Genomic DNA, 18,750 nt, shown 5'->3' with positions numbered 1-18,750 from the left:
GGATGCAGGAGCAGCAGGGAGGGCTGAGCGGGTGAAGGGTGATTTGGGGACTGGTCTGATGTATTTGGGGGGAATATGGGATTTATTTGGGTGGAATATGGGATTTATTTGGGTGGAGTATGGGATTTATTTGGGTGGAATATGGGATATATTTGGGGGGAATATGGGATATATTTGGGGGGAATATGGGATTTATTTGGGTGGAATATGGGATATATTTGGGTGGAATATGGGATATATTTGGGTGGAATATGGGATATATTTGGGGGAACATGGGATATATTTTGGGTGGAATATGGGATTTATTTGGGTGGAATATGGGATATATTTGGGGGGAATGTGGGATATATTTTGGGGAAATATGGGATATATTTGGGGGAATATGGGATATATTAAGGTGGAATATGAGATTTATTTGGGGAGAATATGGGATTTATTTGGGTGGAATATGGGATATATTTGGGTGGAATATGGGATTTATTTGGGGAGGAATATGGGATTTATTTCGGGAGAATATGGGATATATTTGGGGGGAATGTGGGATATATTAAGGTGGAATACGAGGTTTGCAGGCACAAAATGCTTCTCTGGGTCAGAGTGACGGAGTCAGGGTGATGAGGAAGAAGCCTCAGCCGAGGGAGAAGGGGAAGGTTATTCCCTGCCAGAGCTCCCTGCATCCATTTCCAGAATGGCACAAACGTGCTAATCCCAGGGAACCTTTTCCTTCCCGAGGTTTTAAAGTTTTGTGTCCAAGCGCAGAAGAGTGACGAGAGATCAGAAATGCAAATGAAATGTTTTGAGCGACACAAAGAGATTTTGGCGGTGCCGAGGAAGGTGGGAGGGAGAGAAATGATGGGGTTTGTTCCAAGGCAAGATGGAGCCTGAAACCTCGAAACCTTTCCTGAACTGAATTCCTGCTCCCAGCACTCTTCTCCTCTCGGGGCTGCTGTTTGGACTGAAACTGCCATGTTTCCATCATGCTGCTCATGTTATGGAAGAGGCCTGGGAAGGAAAATAAATCCTGGCAACTTGGTGGGGAGGGGGGGAGGAAGGAGGGAAGATGGGACCTGACAATCTCCCCAGAGCTCCGAGGGAAAAACAGACCTGGGTTGGCTGGCAGGGAGTGAATCAAACTCTATTTTTGCTTCCTAGCCCACGGTGAGCCTCGTGGCAGAAATGCCAGCTCTCATCATACCTTGGGCCCCACGTCCACACTCCCTTTTCCGACTGCCGATGGCCTGAGCCGAGGAGCAGCCGCGGTCGCAGCCGTGCCGTGGGCACGCACCGAGGGCACAGGGTGGCAGGAAAAGGCAGCAAGGAGAATTCCCTTGGGGAATGCAGACCATGGGTGCAGGGCGTGGAGAGGAAGCGATTGTGTCCCCACAGCAAACTTAGAATCAGTCAATCAATCAATCAAGCACAGGATGGATTGGAAGGGACCTTAAAGATGAACTTGTTCCACCCCCTGCCATGGGCAAGGACACCTCCCACTGTCCCAGGCTGCTCCAAGCCCCCATGTCCAGCCTGGCCTTGGGCACTGCCAGGGATCCAGGGGCAGCCCCAGCTGCTCTGGGCACCCTGTGCCAGGGCCTGCCCACCCTCCCAGGGAACAATTCCTTCCCAATATCCCATCCAGCCCTGCTCTCTGGCACTGGGAAGCCATTCCCTGTGTCCTGTCCCTCCATGCTCCCATAAGAAGTCCCTCCCCATCTTTCTTGTAGGCTCCCTTCCAGTTTTCCCCAGAAGTGGCACTGGGGAGAGGAGCTGGAAGCCCAAAGCACCAGGTGTAGCTGGAATTGGTTTTGCCAAAGCCCATTGTGAGTGAAAAGTTTCTGGCTCCCTGTGAACAACCTCAGCCTTGCGCCCTTCCCTGGGAACGCTGCCACAGCTCCGGGAGCCGGATCGGCTCTGCCAAAGAGCCACGGGCTGGGAAGGTCAGCACCAGGCAAAGAGGAAACAAACCAGCATTCATCCCAAACCCAGCATCTCCAGCTGGATCCACAGCCAAATGGTCCAGGCTGGAGGTGTCCAGCCCAACCTTGAGCGAGGTTTTGCACCCTCCTGGGTGTAGGTAGAGCTCAATTCCTGTGCTGTTCCTGCCGGGAGAAGTCCCAGCCTAAACCATCTGATATCCATCTGATAGGGCTTGCTGGGGTTTTTTTGGCATTTCCTTGGCACCGACCAATGCTCTCCCCAGCTATCCACTCCCCGTTATTCCCTGACCTTTCTGCACTTCTCCTGCCATCCAAGAAAACTTGAGAGTGCAGGAGACCTTCAGGATGCCCCGGCTCTGCGTGAGCCCGAGGCGAGCAGATGAATCACCCGCAGCCCAATCCCTCAGAAATGCCCTTTGCCCCGCACAGCAGCTCCTGACGGCTTCTCCCCACAGTAAATCTCCTTTCCCACATCTCTGCTCCAGCCTGGGTCCTCTCCCTCAGGATCCAGGCTGCAGCTTTTCATCAAGCAGGAGAATTTTACCGAAAAGTGGATTTTCAACCCCAAGGTATAAAGATTACAAAGATTTTTTTTTTTTTTTTTTTTGCTAGGATAGTGAAAAAAAGAGAAGAGATTGAGATTTCAGTGAAGTCCTCACTTTGCTTCTTCAAGGTCCTTCAGTTTGAGTGAAATCAAAGCATTTCTGTTTCATCCCTGAAGAGAAAAGGCTCCTCCAGGTAAAACCACGTTTTTCATCCCTCCCCATGCCTGGAGCAGAATTTCCTCGGAGACCCTGCAGGGGTGGGATGGGGAGCAGGGTTTGTAGGGCGAGGCTGCTCCCTGCCCGAAGTCCCAGTGTTTGGGATTGTGTCCTCCAGGGCCTTTGCTGGTCCCTGAGCTAAACCAGAGGGGATTTTTAAGCCCCCCCTGCACATTTTGTATCCAATCATGACCCTGTCAAGGTCTAAGTTCTTAAGCCAGGCTCTCCCAGGATGGGTTGGTGCTGGATTAAAGGATGCACAGTCCAGACAGGTTTTTGGAGAGTGTGCTGAGCTCGGGGGGTTAAATCCCCTCCCATTGCACAGCAGATTTCCAAATCCCAACAATTTCCAAGCCAACAAGACCTGGAAGGTACCTGTAGGGGGGGGATGGCAGGAAGGACTCCCAGACACCAGACCGAGTACAGCAGATATTTTTTCCCTCTGACTCAGTGCGAGCACCCTAATGAGCTTTGAGGTACCGTGTCCTCCACGGGAAACAGGAATAATTTGGAGAGCAGGAACGACGTGAAAACAACTGAAAATAAACCAAGGAAGGCGGGAAACGCAGGGGGTGGGGGTGGGATTGGGATGAGAGTGAGCGGGAGCTCAGCCGTGGCTGGGAGCCCACGGGGGGGACCCCGCTGTGGCTCTCCCTCTTGTTTCTGATCAAGAAAAATGAACACGGGTTTTTTGGTTTTTTTTCCCTTCTCCTAAGAAGCGTCTGCAGCAAGAGAACTTGGAATTGCAGAGAACTCGAAATTACAGACCTTTCCGTGGCTGAGCCACGGATCTCCAGCTCCAGCAAACCCTCGGGGCTTTTCCAGCCCGGTCGATAAGCGAGGGCGGCCACAACCTGCTGCAGCACTTGACGCCGCTAAAACGTGTTTGGGGACTCGGGGGAAAGCAACAGGAAAAGGCAACCTATGGGTGCTAATGAACGGCCAGGAGCAGAGGGAGCTGGTACCGCAAAAAACCCAGCTACGAACAACAGCTTTGTAAAGCAGGAAGGGCCCCGGGGGCTGCTCAGGGAAAGGCTGGGGAAAATCGGGAGCTGTCCCACTTCCCCCTCTTCAAGAGGGCGGGGGACAAGCGTTGTCCACGTCCCCACCCGTGCTCACAAGTGCTGAAAAAGCGATCTGGCTCTAGGAGGAGCAGAGGCAGATCCATCCTGGCGTTTCAACAGGGATTGGCCCTTCCCAGCTCTCCGTGAAAAGCATTTCCCCCCTTCCCACCAGGCTGGTCCCGCTGCCCTTGCCCTGGCTTGGCTTCAGATGGAGCTGGACCGGGGTTCTCCTCTCCTCTCCTCTCCTCTCCTCTCCTCTCCTCTCCTCTCCTCTCCTCTCCTCTCCTCTCCTCTCCTCTCCTCTCCTCTCCTCTCCTCTCCTCTCCTCTCCTCTCCTCTCCTCTCCTCTCCTCTCCTCTCCTCTCCTCTCCTCTCCTCTCCTCTCCTCTCCTCTCCTCTCCTCTCCTCTCCTCTCCTCTCCTCTCCTCTCCTCTCCTCTCCTCTCCTCTCCTCTCCTCTCCTCTCCTCTCCTCTCCTCTCCTCTCCTCTCCTCTCCTCTCCTCTCCTCTCCTCTCCTCTCCTCTCCTCTCCTCTCCTCTCCTCTCCTCTCCTCTCCTCTCCTCTCCTCTCCTCTCCTCTCCTCTCCTCTCCTCTCCTCTCCTCTCCTCTCCTCTCCTCTCCTCTCCTCTCCTCTCCTCTCCTCTCCTCTCCTCTCCTCTCCTCTCCCAAAAGGTTTGGAAGCTCATTTCTCCTGGGAAGCACCATGCCCTGCCAGTCCAACCTTCCTGCCTCCTCTCCCGCAGTTCATCCAGGTGGATTTCTACAGGAGAGCTCTAAAGCAGGACCACCAGGACAGGAATATCATGGACCTAATTTGGCAGGTGGGGAAACTGAGGCACGGGATTTTGCCTCAACTTGAAACAATTGGGATTGAGAACACGGAGCAGAAATTTATCCCAGCCCAGCCCGCGATCCGCCACATCCCACAGCTCAGCTTTCCATGAGATCTTATTCCCGCTCTCCCCAATTTCCCGTGCTTACACCTTTCTTCCACAACCTTCTCCCAATTTTTCATTCATCTTCCCCTCATCGACCACTTCCCCCTTTTCTGCATCCCTGCCTCTCCATCTCCACCCCGCTGTGCCAGGCAGCTCCCAGCTGGGGAGAGGCGCTCACCGGCACCTCGGGGAGCCAAAACCAGCACGTTTCACCAAAGGTAAAAAATGTATTTAGGGACCTACCAGTCCACCTGGACTTCTATATCCCGTGTCTCTACCTTGGAGGGCGCATCTCCATCGCTGTCCTTACTGCTGCTCTTCAGCAGGTCCAGGACGGGCTCGATTTCTTTGAGCAGCTCATTGTCTTCCACGCCACCGTTGAGACAGGAGTGACCACAAGCCCCGTCCTTGCCCTTGCCGGCGTCCGGCCCTTTGCTGCCGGGAACGACGCCGTTAACGTGGACCATGGGCTCCACCTCCTTCCCCGTTTCCCTGCTCCACAGGGAGCCCATGGCTGCTGGCAGGGGCTGCTCTTTGCTGGGGATGCTTGGGTTGGACAAGTCAACCGCCTTCGGAGCCGGGCACAGGGGTCTGGTGACACGGATGGTTTTGGGCGTCCCGTCACCCGTGAAAGTGGTCTCCAGGTGAGTGGTGAAGCCCTCGGGGCCGCGCAGGATGAGGACCACGTAGGTCTCGGAGGCGATGCTTCTCAGGATCTCCAGCGCCGTCTCATAGCTCATGTCCACCAGGGGCCTGCCATTGACGGCTAAAATGATGTCCCCAGCCTGGATGAGGCCACTCTGCTCGGCAGCCCCTCCCCGGATCAGGTCAGAGATGATGACGGGCGGTTTGCTGACGCGCTCCTTCACCAGGAAGCCGAGGCCGCCCACCTTGCGCTTGAAGAGCCTCACCGAGATGACGTTGGGCTGGATCTGCTGCACGCTGAGCACATTCTCTTCCATGGCAGCCCCCTCCTCCAGCCTGCACCCCAGGACCTCAACACCCGCTGGGCGCAGGGGAATTCGCTGTCAGAGGCGCTTCCCAACGCTGGGGTGGGAAGGGGCAGCTCTGGCTTTTAAGGAGCTGGACTCACTGGAAAGCTCCCCTGGGCTTCGGCTGCAGGGCGGCTTTCTGCGGCATGCTCGGTGGCACTGCTCTCGGAACAGGAGAAAACAGGGAATGTCACCCCTGGGAAGCCAGGCTAGGGGCAGGGCAGGCAGGGCTGGGCATCGCGTGGAGTGGGAAACATTCCAGCTTCCAGTCAGCCGCTGGTCCTGCGCTGGGCAGAGAGGGGGAGGCAGCCCGCTCGCTTCACCGGCATCCCCGCCGACGGTGCGCGGGCTCCTTTATCTGGAAAGGAGGGGGAAAAAACAACAAAGGAGGGAGAAAAGTGAGGCAGGGCAGGTGCCAAGTGCCTGCTCAGCGCGGGGCTCGGCACGCCACAGGCACCCCGTCCCCACAGATGCCACCCCCCGGGCGGCGTTTGGGAGCCAGGCTGCAGCCTCGCAGCGCTCCGGGCTTTGTTTCCTCCACCTCCCCCTGCGAAAATCGGCACCATCTGTTCGGCGGGGGCCGGGAGGCGCGGGGGGAGCGGGGGAGCCCCGGCGAGGGCCGCTGGGCGCGGGCAGTGCTGGGCAGCCTGGCTCGGACACTCCCTGCTCTGCCCATCCTGCGCGGCTCACGAACAGGTGGAGCCGCGCGGAGCTCGGGGGAGATTTCTGCCTGCTGAGCATCCCCGTCTCCATGTGTTTTCCAGAGCATCCAACAAGCTGATGGGTGAGAACCAGGCAGGGGACGGGCACCCCTGCCCGGGAGGAAACCTGTTCCGTACGTGCTGTCACTCCGAGGTGGCTTCAGGAGCAGGAGCAGCAGCCACGAGCAGAACGAGGGAGCGGAAGAGGCCTCTCAGCTCCTTCTGAGTTAGGAAAACACTTCCAAAGGCAACTGCTTTTAAGGCTGGCTGCAGGGATCACCGCCCAGCTCCTCCTCTCCCCATATTTCCAGCCTGGCACGGGGAGAAGGAGGCATCGCTCGCACTCCCCCGGGCCCAGCCCCGCCATCCGGCTCCGAACAGTTCCCACACCAACTGCTTCAGCGGAGGGAAACCGTGGCGAGGAGAACACGCAGGGAGTTCATCCTGCCCTCGGGAGAGCCCCGTGCAGCTGGGCATGGCTGTGAACAGCCCTGCAGGGCTCGGGGAGTCACATCCCATTGACTCCTGATGGGCCCCTTGTTCCTACCCGGCCACGCTCGGCTTCCATCACTTCTGCTCCCGAGCCCTCCCCGCGCTCCCCTCGCGTTTCTCAGATGCTCTGGAGAACGTTTCTCTCTCCAGGACTGTGCCCTGACACTTTGCATCGAGCCAGCATCTTCTTTTCTTTTTTGAGTCTGAGTTTTGGGCAGAGAACAGAGGGAACTTGGTCTGCTGGAGGCACTGACATGGCAAGGAAAGCTCTTCTCTCTGCCCGCATTCAGGGCAGCATCTGCACCTTCAGCCCTGCTCTCCCTCCAGCTCCCGCATGGGACAAACGGGGATCTGAGGAGCAGGGCGGTGACAGCAGCGCCGCTTGGGCACTTTAATCCCCATGTGAGGAATGCTGCTGACCCCAGGCTGGGCTTTTTACCGGCGAGTTAGGAATAAAACAATTCGAGATCTATAGCCCAAACCCATGGGTTTAACCCCTGTGGCCCTTCCCCTGCTGTGACTCGGCCCCGCAGAGCAGCAGCAGCAGCTTGAAAAGGGTTAAATGCCACCGAGTCACAGCGTCAAGAGCTAATTAACGCCCTAATTGCCAGGGTACTTGCTGCAAATGACAATGGATCAGGACCCCGGGATGGGCTGTGCCCCCTCCCAGGGCTCGGGCAGCAGGGCAGGATAGGGAGGGTCCCGGTTTGGGGAGGAAAGCGGGAATTTGCTTCTTCCAGACAGATTCTGTCCCTTTCCTTCCACCCCATTCCTCCATCCCTTCCCATTCATGACCCCGCTTGCACAGAGAGACCCCAGCCGAGTCTTCCCCTCTTTCCCAGGCTCTTTGGGAATCACAGGAGCAGCCTCCTCCTCCCTGCCAGGGTCTGATTTTCCTGACCCCACTGCCCCAGCCCCGCCGCAAGGTGACCGCCACCCTGACGCGCAGGCTCGGCACCGAGTCACACAAAGCTCATTCCCAACGCCTCGCCCGACGCCGAGGTGGGGACAAAGGTGGCTTTGGAAGCAGCCGGAGCGCCACGGGAGCATGGGATGCCAGCTTCCTGCGGCGGGCCAGCCCCGCTCTTTGCCCGGGATTCGCCACCGGCAGCGCAGCGCAGAATTCCTCACCCTGGGCGAGGTCTGTGCCCACATCGTGCCCGTCCCAGGGGGCACAGCCCTCGTGGGCACGGCCTGGCACGGGTCCCCGTCACCGCCAGGCGTTCCTAGCCGCGCACACGGGCAGATGCTGCACAGCTGGAGAGGACCACGGATGTCCTTCAGCCCTGCTCGACCTTACAGAGGGACTTACTCAGCTCGCTGGAAAGAGCTGCGGAACCCCGGCGTTCAGCGCCTTGCTCTTCTCCCACCAGGATAATTCCCAGCTATTTCCAGGGAAAAGCTTGTCATTTGTGTGTTCCTGCAGTCCCAGGGAACACCGGCACTTCCAGGTGCTCATTGTTCCCCATCCCCAAACCCACCGACACCTCAGCATTCCTTACAAAAGGGATGAGAAGAAAAAAGCAGATTTTAAGTGCTACCTCAGCACCCATCCATGGATTTGTCCTTTTTCCCTGCTGCTCCTCAGAGTCAGGAAGGCCAGAAAAGGGCCAGAAAGGAGAGGGACAGGCAAGGAGAGTGAGGACAGCCAGGGGCTCTAAGCCCCTCAGCCTCCTGCTCCTTTAGGGAGCAGCTGGATAAGGATTTTCGCAGAATCATGGTATCATTTACGTTGGACAATTATCTTAAGATCGTTGAGTCAGATTATTTTCCAGCTGGAAAGTCTTGCACAAACTCAGACTGGAGAGAGGAGGGAGAGGGAGAAGTTCAGGGAGGTGGGAGGCACCTGGGAGCGCTCGGAAGACTCCCCCAGTGAGGGTCAGGGCTCTCCCATCCCAGCTCCCAGCATGTCCCAGGTGTGATTCCAGAGGGGACACGTTTGGATGGAACACAGACAGTTCAACCCTGTGGGGGGCTGAGCTGTGCTGGGCTCTGGGAGCCCACAGATTCCCAGATCTCCCACCCAGCACCACGAGGACTCTGATTTATGGACCCCAGAGCCGGGTCAGACATTGAAAGCTGCTGGAGATGTCAGGTCTAACTCCTTAAAACAGCGAGAGGAGCCCATTGAACGGGGTTTCACTGGGGTGGGAACACTTACTTCACCCCAAAGGACAGCCAGGAGATGGCAAATCCATCGGCAAAGCTGGGCTCAGCTCCCTGTCAGGACACCCTGCTGGAGTAAACCTCCAGGGCTGGTGCCATTCCACCCCTGCCTCAGTTTCCCTGCCCTTTCCAAAGCACAAACCCCACTCAAGCGACGGGAGAGCAACAAACCCTGCAGAGGGGCAGCACCCCAGGCAAGCTTTAACCCCGATCCCAACACCGATTCCTGGGAACATCCCTCCTGTGGAGGCTTTTGGGGAAGAGGGACAGAGCAGGCTCCCCTCTGGCAGCGACAAACTAACCCCACGAGAAGCTCCTTGAGCTGCCAGACAACATTCCAAGAACAAACTCCGGCACAAAGGTTAATGGGATGATTTGATTTCCAAGGCGAAGCGGAGGAGGAATCAGTCCTGGGGGCTTGAACACAATCTCCTTGCTCTGCCAGGCTGTGCCGGGCTGGGCCGTGCCCAACGCCAGCCCCTCACCGCAGCCACCCGGGCTGCCCTCGGCCTCACGAGTCCATTTGGAGCCCTGTTTTCCCGGTGATAATGGCTCCTGGATCCGCGTGCCAGCTTTAAATGGGCACCATTGTCCTCCTTAATTAGTTTTCGTGGGATTTATAGCACTCGAGGAAGAACCCCGGCGCTGATGGATTGATGCCCATTTAATTTTTACGACCCACGGAGCATCGGTGGATGGAACGAGGAGCGCTGGGATGCAACATATGCACAGTTCCTGTAAACCTGTGTGGCTGCACCGCCGAAAATGGAGCATTCCAGTGATTCCCTGGCAGGCAGCTCGCAGGTGCCAGCACTTCCGTGCTCCATCCCCGCCCGGTGTCCCCTCGTCCACGGCCTTTTAATCCTGGGAACCCACAATATTCCTCCAGCGCTCTCTGATTATCCACCTCCCCCCAGCCTTCCCAAAATCCACCCAGGATGGGCGAGCACCTTTTCCCTTCGAAGCCAAACGATGGCACCGCTTCTCTCTTCCCATTCCCGTCTGGCTGGGAATCATTATTCCAGCTGGGCTGCGACTTTGCCCCCAATAAACTGATTTCCACCCAGGAGTGACCGGAACGAGGCACTTTGCCATCTGCGCACCGCCCCGGTGCCAGTGCCCGCTGACCTGAGCTGGACACCAGCAGGCTCCGGAAGGACGCTGCCAAAGGGATGCAATGCCAAGGCCTCCACCCTGGAGACCCCCTCACGTCTCCACCAAAACCATTCCTGTTCCTGCAGGAAGGGCAGTTAATCAAATAAATCCTTGCTTCTGGTGGAAATAAATTCACGGCCAGCCCCCGAGAGGCTTCATCGGCCTCTAATCAGGGAAACAAACTGGAAAAGGAACCACTGCTCTTTGCTTGTGGCCACATTGTGGGGACAAAGCTGCCCCAAAGCCCCGGGACCTGCACCTTTACCCAGCTCCTGGGATGGTTTGGTGTCCATCCCATCTCCAGAGAGTGAAACAGCCAAGGAAAGCCCAGTCCTGCCGGCACAACAGCCACTGGAATTTCCAGGCAGCTGAAATGGTCACTGTAGATCCCTTCCAACACAAATACCCTATTTTATCCAATCCTATCCCATCCCATTCGGACCAGCATCCTGAACACTCCTAACCATGGAGCATTGGAGGAGGCAGAGCCACCCCAAAACTTCCCTGTGATTTACTGGAGCCCCCCTCACCCCGCTCCCCTTCGCCCCATCCGACACAACCCAAGCAGAACCGCCCGAAATGCATTTTAATGTTGCCAAGACAACTGTGTTTACAAAAATCCCCTTTTTTTTTAGCTGCCAGAACCGGGGTTTTGTTGTAATTTGGAGTTCAGGGCTGAGCAGATTTCTGCACCACGCCTGCCATTCCTCTTTTGCTGTTTCCTGCAATATTTTCCCGGCTCCTGCGGTGTGCGGCTCCAACGGAATTTAGATAAAAGCGTCAATTCTGCCGCTCGCCCCATCTCAAACTGATGTTCTTATTAGGGCTTGGCCCATCTGTAAAACCTCGATTCTGCCACCATCAATTTTCTGAGAGGCTGAGAATTACACCAGTGACTCCGGTGTGACAAATTGGAGCGGTGTTAACACACCGCCACTTTGTCCTGGAAGACAAAATAGGTAGGGAGGAAATAAATGGGAAAATGGCACTTGATGGATGGTCTGGCAATCCAATCACAGCACGAGAGGGGAATTGGGGCTCCATTTAGGAAAAAAACAAAGAGAGAGAAAATTTAAAAATCACAGCAGGTTGGCTGGAGCTGTAATAGCTCCGGAGCTGCCAGCCAGCATCAATAAAGTCAGGGACGGAGCTCCCGGCTCCGAGTCCATCCAGGAATAAACTCCTGGATCTTTTCAGCTCCTCACGTCCCCTCCTTTGCTGCTGACACCCCAAAATCCTTCTTGCACGGCATTAAATTTTCCAGCAAGTCCTATTGCCACTGGTTTTCTAAGGAGTGACTCATGTCCCTGGTTAAAACCCTCAGGAGAAGATCGGGCTCCTCACGGCACAAGCCCCCAACCCCCAGCCAGATCCCGGTGGAATTCTGCTCCTGAGACAGCTCTGGGATTTCCTGAGCGTGGTCACCACCCCTCTCCAATGTGGGACGGTGTGGGATTCCTCATTCCCCCATGGATGGATCCGGCACACGCAGCCAAGGCAGAGCTCTCGCCCTCTTTGCCTCGGCATCCTCAGGGATGTGCCAGGGGAAAATCGAGGATGATTTGTTCCCCCGAGTTCCTGTCCATGCTTTGCACTAGCACTTGTTGCCATAGTACCAACCACGGTGGCGAAGTTCTCCAGGGGCCTCCTGGGACCCGTTCCTTGTCCTACAAGGGCTCTGACTCTAATTCCGGCAGGATTCAGGTGGGGAGACGATGTGGAATTTTCTGCCTCCTGGATTTTGCTAAAGGGGCTGCCGGTGGGAGAGAGGCCGTTCCTCGGAAGCAGCAGCAGCCACATCATCCTCACCCCACCAGGGGTTTTTCCCCTTCCCCATGGGACAGCTCCTTCGGCCGAAGCAGCCCCAGCCCCTACCCTAAAACAGCTTTTCCCTGTGCCATGGGAGAGGATTCTGGCTGCCCAAGCCCCTGCTCCTCATGGCTGCCATTTGGGGCAGGCTGTCACCCCAGGGCCAGCTGGGAGGTGTCCCAGATGTAGCCGTGTTGCTCCACTTTGCTGCCCCTTGGGGACGAAGGATAATCCCTGCTCGGAAAACACTGAGCTCCCCTGCCTTTGAAAGCCGGGAAGAGCTGCACGTTTCCAGCACGTCTGAAAACACAAGCCTGAAACTCTGGAAAATGGGATTAAGACAAGCCTCCCCTAGAAGGGCATTGCTAGATCTCGTTAAGCATTTCGGGATCGTCACGGAGAGGAGAAGCCACGGAAAGCGTTTCCTTGGCACCATTGCCCCCGTTTTCGTAGGGACACACAGAACCCACAGCTTTCCGCACTCCACATCCAGAGCCACCATCCTGGTGACATCTGGGCTTCCCACAGCCACATCCTGAGGCGGACCCCACGGAGGGTGACAGCCCAGGGTCCCTTATCACACACGGCCCATCAGGGCTCATTTGGAACGAGCGTGATTTATCCAGCCTCAGCCAGACAGTGGCTCCCAGGCCTCTTCAGGACACAATACATTTATTTTTGGAGGGATCAGATTGCATCTATAGATTTGATTGAATGCACAGATACGACCGACCAGAGCAGTGGGAGTAGAACAAAGGCATCTGAGCTCTGCTCGGAGCCGCCTCTCCAAGCCGGCTCCTCGTTATCGGGGTTGGGTATCTTTAGGGAAAATTTTATGGTATCAACAAGTATCAAACAATATCCTCGTCACTCGGGAAAGGTAAATGCTAATCTGTGCGAGCTGAGCTCATGTGACTTATCAGTTACTAAAAATAGTTGTTTTCAGGCACTGATTTAGGGAATCTGGCAGATTTCCTAAGCCTTTGTACAGACACACCACTGAAACGGAAAAGACAAAATACACAAGCAAAGCAGCGGGGCGGGGGAGGGAGGGAGGAAAGATCTGACAGGGCCAAAATGGCCCCGAGGGCGAGGGAGGACCAAGCCCTCCCCATGAGCGACCACACAACGTTAATTCCAAGTGAGGATTCCAAGGAGGATTCAGCCCAAACCCCTCTGCCTAAGATGGCCTCTCCCTCACGGCCTTCACGCTGGCAGAGGGAATAAACAGAATCCAGAGGGCACCAGGAATTGTCCCTCTCCTGGGCTCCAGAGGGGGGGTGAAGCCTCTCCCAGAGCGGGAGTAGGGAATTGCCCCCTCCAACCCCACGGCCGCGGGGGAAGCGGCTCCGCACCGGGAGTTTGTTTGCAAACATCGGCGCGTTTCAGAACTGCAGAGTCTGTGCCTGAGTTTGTGGCGTCTTTAAGGAAATATTCTGGGAAACACAAGCTGGGAGGAAAGAGAGGGAGGAGGAAATCGCTGATGCAAACCTGAATTCTTTAAATAAGGCTTCCCCACCGGAGACCTTGAACAGAAAATGATAACCGACAAAAGGTGCGGGTAGAAATTGCCGGGTGAGTGAGATTTCCCCCCTGCTCCCAAAGCCTCCCTGCAGCGTCTGTGTGATCATCCCTGTAGATTCCCGTCTGCCAGAGCCACTGGCACTCGGGAATGTGGGTGAGGAAGAGGAGCTGGTGTTTAAAGCAGCCGAGCCCCCGGCCGCTGCAGCTGCCCCTGCGATCTCCCCGTCTCCCGTGCCAGACAGCCCCTGCTCCCCCGGGAAGGAAGGAAGGAGACGCTTCCCCTCCATCTCGGTGAGAGGCGGATCCGCTCCTCGGGGACTCGGCAGAGCGTTGTCAAGTCGCCTGCCAGAATTTCCTCCCGACAGTCATAACTTGGAAGCGTTGGGAGAAAATGTCCGCGCCTGGGCTGTGGGTGCCCGGGGAGCCGAGGCAGGGACCCGGCGCAGGACGGGGCAGCGCACACCCACCCCGGCACCAGATGTTCCAGATGTGCCTGCACAAAGATCTCTTTTCCCTCTGCTTTGCCAGTGAGAACCAAAAGCTTTCGGCTGCAAACCCAGCCGAGGCAGCCGCAGGGCGAGCGGGGTTCACCGCCTCTGATCCCTGCGGCAACAGCTCCCGCCCGCATTCCCGGCTCATCCAGAGCGACCTTGGTGTGCAGGCGAGCAGAGGGAAGGGGTAAGATCCAGACTGAGTCCCCGCTCGCCCTAAAGGACAGGAGCCAGCCATCAAGAGGACACCCCGAGGGCTGGAGCCTCGCTGGGGACTCTCTTCCTCACCCCGGGCTGAATGGGGGTATTGCTTCCACCCCAGCGCCCCGGGGACAGCGGGGACACCCTGGGGACAGCTGGGACACCCTGGGGACAGCTGGCACATCCCGACCCCGAGGGACAGGGCAAACAGCGAGGACAGGACGTGGCGCGAGCCACTCCCCAGCCCAGCACGGGGCTTGGTGGCATCTGCAATCCCAAGCCCTCCCCGTCGGGGTCCGGAGGCTCGAGGGCCCCGGTGCTCGGGGCGGGCGGCGGCAGAGGCAGCGTTCAGCACCCGGGACAGCTCTGGCGAGGCGGGGAGATCGGCTCATCCCCCCGGGACAACGCCGCTGCCCCGGGACAATGCCCCCCGCCCCCGAAACCGCCTTCTCCCGGGAAACGGCATCCCCGGGGAAAACTGCCCTCCACCCCGGCAGGCGGAAATTCTGGGGAAGCTGCCCCCCCTGCCCTCCCCATAAAACGCCCCTGCTAACCCCACTTCGGAAAACCGCCGCTCCCGGCGCCCGCCCGCCCCGGCCCCGTTCGCTGCCCTCCCCGGGCAAAGTGCCCGCTGACCCGGGCTCGCTGCCCGCCTGCCACGCCCGCACTCCGTCCCCGTGTCCCTGCCTGGCCTCCCCCGGCCCGGGCACACCGTGTGCCCTCCGCCGGTGCAGCCCCCTCGCCCCATCCCAACTTGCTGCTCCGAGTTGCGGGGGAGGGAGGCTCTGGTTCCCGCAGCCGGCTCAGCGGGGCCACGGGGCGAGCCGGGCTCGGAGGCGCTGGAGGAACTTTGCGGGGTGCTGAGGGACCGGGGGGGACACCCACAGCGTGTGCCGGGGGTGGGGGGCGAGTGGGAGCCGCCTCTCAGCGCGACCACCCGGAGCAGCAAAGTGGCTTTCACCGGGCAGGTCCACGCGTGTGCCCCGCTCCGCAGAGCCCGGCTGCCCGCACCGGCAGGGCTGGGGTCCCGCTGTGCCTCCCCTTCCCCGGGCCAAGGGCACGGCGGAGCGGCGAGGCCCCGGTGCCCGGAGGCGGCGGCGGCGCTTCCGACGGGGCGCACGGTCCCGCAGCCCCTGCAAAGTTTCCCGGAGAAGCGGCGCCCGGCGCGGGGCTGGGGGGCACCTACCGTGAGGCGGAGAGGAGCCGTGCCCGGCCCCGGCCCCGCGGCCGGCCCCGCATCGCTCCCGGCGGCTCGGCACGGACGGAGCCCGGCGCGGCGCTGGGCTCGGCAGGGCTGGCAGGGGGGGAGCCAGTCCGCGCTGCGCCCCTTTATCCCAGCATCACCGAAACGAATCCGCTTTGACGTCCAACCAGGGTTTTTATGGGTGTGGAGCGAGCCGGTGCAGCCCTCATTAGGAGCCACTCTGCTCTCCAAATCATACATCTTTTATATAACCTCATTTCCAGCGGGGCTTTTCTTCCCCCTCCCTCCTTCCCTTCCCTTGCCGGGGAGCATCGCCCACCTCCCCCCCAACTCCCCCACCAATTAAAGAGCTCAGAGACACCCCCCGGGCCCCACTTGTTGCTCGCAGGCTCCGCTTCACCCCCCGCGGGCCTGACTCAGCCTGCCCCGGGCGAGTGGGGGGCTCTGCCTGCCCCGGGGGGAACGGAGGGGCTGAGCGGTCCCCAGGTCCCTGCCCAGCCCTGCTGCAGCCCCCCACATTCCTGCTCCCAGGTAGGTTATGCTGCAGAAAACCCCCCTCTTCTCTTGCCAGCAGGAAGCCCCCCGTGGCTGCTCGGTGCCCAGGGCACACATCACCATTCCTTTGGGATCGCCCAGTGCTCCCAGCCCGGATCCAGGCGGCTCTGGGACAGCCTCAGCTGCCGGAGCTGCCCCTGGGCTGCACACGGGGCAGAGAACAAAGGGTCTCCTCACCCCATTTCCCCTCCTGACTCTTTATCTGCCCCCAGCACGGCCCAGAGCAGACCCAGGCTTGACATCAGTCTCGAGCCTTTGCGATTGTGCTCATTCCCATGGCAACAACAAACACACAATTATAGATATATAATATTATATAAACCGAGCGGGCTCTCGGGCAGGGGTGTGAGCTTCACCTGTTTCCAGCCTCCTCCCAAGCCCAGGAGACAGCTCCCACTGGAGCAGGGAGAGGTGTCCTGAGCCTGGTGAAGACGCCCAACCCGTGGGTGCCCGGCAGCTCCGGTGCCACCCAGCCCGGGCAGCCCCAGCGCCTCACCAGAGGCAGGCAAACAACACACGGCACAGCGGGCGATCCAATTACAGAACTTCCCACGGCGAGGGGGGAACGGAGCGGCCCCGCTCCTGCCCGGCGCACCAGGAGCTGTGCAGAGGTGGAGAGGACGGGCAAACGCAGCAGCGGAGCCGGGGCTGCCTCCCCCGTTCCGCCCCTCCTCACAGAGACCAGGCTGTAGCACTGTCTGGGGCTAATGAAAACGCGATCCTGCCTATTTAGGGCCAGGAGGACTCATCTAAGAGCAGGGACATCTGCTCTGATCCACCGGCCAGGGAACGCTGCCCCGGGCAGCGAGGAGTGGGCACACACCGGTGACAAAGGACTTCGTGACCCAGGCGCAGGCTGGCAATGGGCAGCTCATCCCGGGCTGGGAAAAGTCCAAACCCTTCTCCTTCCAGGGCTCACAGCTCGGAGCCTTAGAGCTGTAGGGCGCTGTGGGCTGGTGATGGTCAGGGAGGCTGGAGCAGTTTTCCTGGGATAGGGGTGCGGGCGGATGCAGGCGCACGCAGGGCTGTGCCTGTGATGTCGCCTGTTTGAGGGGACTCCGCACCGCCAAAGCCACCCCAACACACGGCACGGGCTCCGGCCACCAGCACCTCCTGCTCCTCCTGCCAGCGAGGCAGATCCATCAGAGGAAGCCAAGCGCTGACCCAGGCGAGCAGAGCTCCCCGTGCCGCTCTGGGACACGGCTTTGGAAGCGCAGCTCTCCCACCCACCACCCTCGGCGGGATCCCAGCCCAAGAACCAGCCCAGAATGCCAGGGAACAGAGCCCTGCTCATCCCTGGGCCACATCCCCACAGGACACGGCAGCGCCTCCTTCCCCCCCGGGAAACCGAGTGGGACAACGCTCGGTTTGGGATCATCTGGAGCTTTGCTGCTGCCCGGAAATCCGGGTGAGCCAGGAGCGAAGTGTCGCTGCTGGAAGGGAGCCGGCGGCCTGTGCGTGTCCTGTGCTCCCCCTGCGCCAAGGAGGAGCCCCAGGTAGCCTTTCCCTCCAGCTGGAAGCCGTGAGTCAGCCGGGAAGGGAAGGCTTGGAGGCTCATAAACAACTGAGGAGGCAGAGGTTGGGCTGTGAATGGGGAAGGTGGAGCGAGCCCCTCCCCAGCACACCCGCACCAGCGAGCCCCTTCCCGACACGGCTGCCGGTGCGACAGCAAAGGGCTGCACCTTCCTCCCTCCAGCAAAAAGCGCTTGGGGACAGGATTTCTCCCCAGGGAACGTGTCCCTGTCGTCCCGCCTCATCCCCCTTGGGCAGCCCCAGGGAGCAGCCCCCAGCTCTGGAGAAGCCCCCCCATTCCCAGCCCAGCCGAGCCAGCCCCGTCCATACAAGTTGTTTCCCCCTTTCCCACAGCTGGGAGCAAATTCAAGCGGCGCTGCCTGGCGAGTTGTCCCCCAAAACTGCTCGGGAGAGGGAAGAGCCGCCTCCCTGCCCCTCACAGCGCTGCTGCCCGGTTCCCCCTCTCCTCTGGAAGCCGCTCAGCGCCGCTCGCTGCCGGCCATATGCTGCCAGAGGTTAGGGATAGAAACCAAACATAACCCAGCACTTAACGCCCAAGTTTCCTTCCCACCCCGCCAATCTCGCTCTTCCCCCTCTCCTGCCGCCCTTCTCCCTCACCCACCTCTCTCTGGGGACCGTGCCGAGGAGCTGGAGCTGGATCCCTCAGCCGGAGCTCCCAGCCCGCTGGGATCCGCCGGGAATGTGCCGCTCAGGATGCTCGGCTGTCCCTAAGATCCTCAGGAACCCGTGGCCTCGGCACGGATCACACACACAATCTCCCCGGCAGCCGCGGCTCGGGAGTTACTGGGCTGCTATTTCCACGCGGCTGGAAATGCGTGCGGGGGATTAAAGCCCGCGGACTAAAGGAAGGGCTGAACATATTTGTACTAAAGCTTTCGGAGCCGCGGAACCGCGCGCACACGCGCGCACCAGCTGATAGCGGGGTCTGGCACTGCCACTGCGGCGATTTGGGACAAATCCCAGGATTGTCTGTCTGTGCTCCAGTTTAGAGCGAGAGACGATGCTGGGCTTTGCCTAGAGGTGGCAGTGAGCCTTCGCTCTTTCCTCTTCCCCAGCCCCCGGCACAGCCTGGGAAGTCCCGGGCGCTCTGCCGGGCTGGGGAAGGGTTGCTGCGACCGTCCCCACAGGGAGGGGTGGGAGCCGCTGGCCCCTCCGCGATCCCCTCTTTGCAGGCTCGGGGGATTCTCTGGCATCGTCCCCCCTGCACGGGGCAAAAGTCGGGGGTTCATC

General features: G+C 59.2%; 1 protein-coding gene across 2 annotated transcripts in view; it reads right to left on the bottom strand.

Moving 5' to 3' along the window:
* NOS1 (nitric oxide synthase 1) overlaps positions 1–18,750 on the bottom strand; it is a 65,986-nt gene that overhangs the window by 32,975 nt on the left and 14,261 nt on the right. Inside the window, exon 2 of one of the 2 annotated variants that reach the window (XM_069030797.1) lies at positions 4,941–6,047. In XM_069030797.1, coding sequence (XP_068886898.1) covers positions 4,941–5,659 — 719 coding nt within the window. In that variant the 5' untranslated portion in view covers positions 5,660–6,047. Of the gene's footprint in view, positions 1–4,940; positions 6,048–18,750 lie in introns of those variants that run through there. The other variant, XM_069030798.1, reaches the window with a different exon arrangement.

The sequence above is a fragment of the Aphelocoma coerulescens genome, chromosome 15 (genome assembly GCF_041296385.1).
Source record: "Aphelocoma coerulescens isolate FSJ_1873_10779 chromosome 15, UR_Acoe_1.0, whole genome shotgun sequence".
Lineage (NCBI taxonomy): Eukaryota > Metazoa > Chordata > Aves > Passeriformes > Corvidae > Aphelocoma > Aphelocoma coerulescens.
Note: the sequence above shows the minus strand (reverse complement) of the source record. Positions and strands in the feature narration are given on the sequence as shown.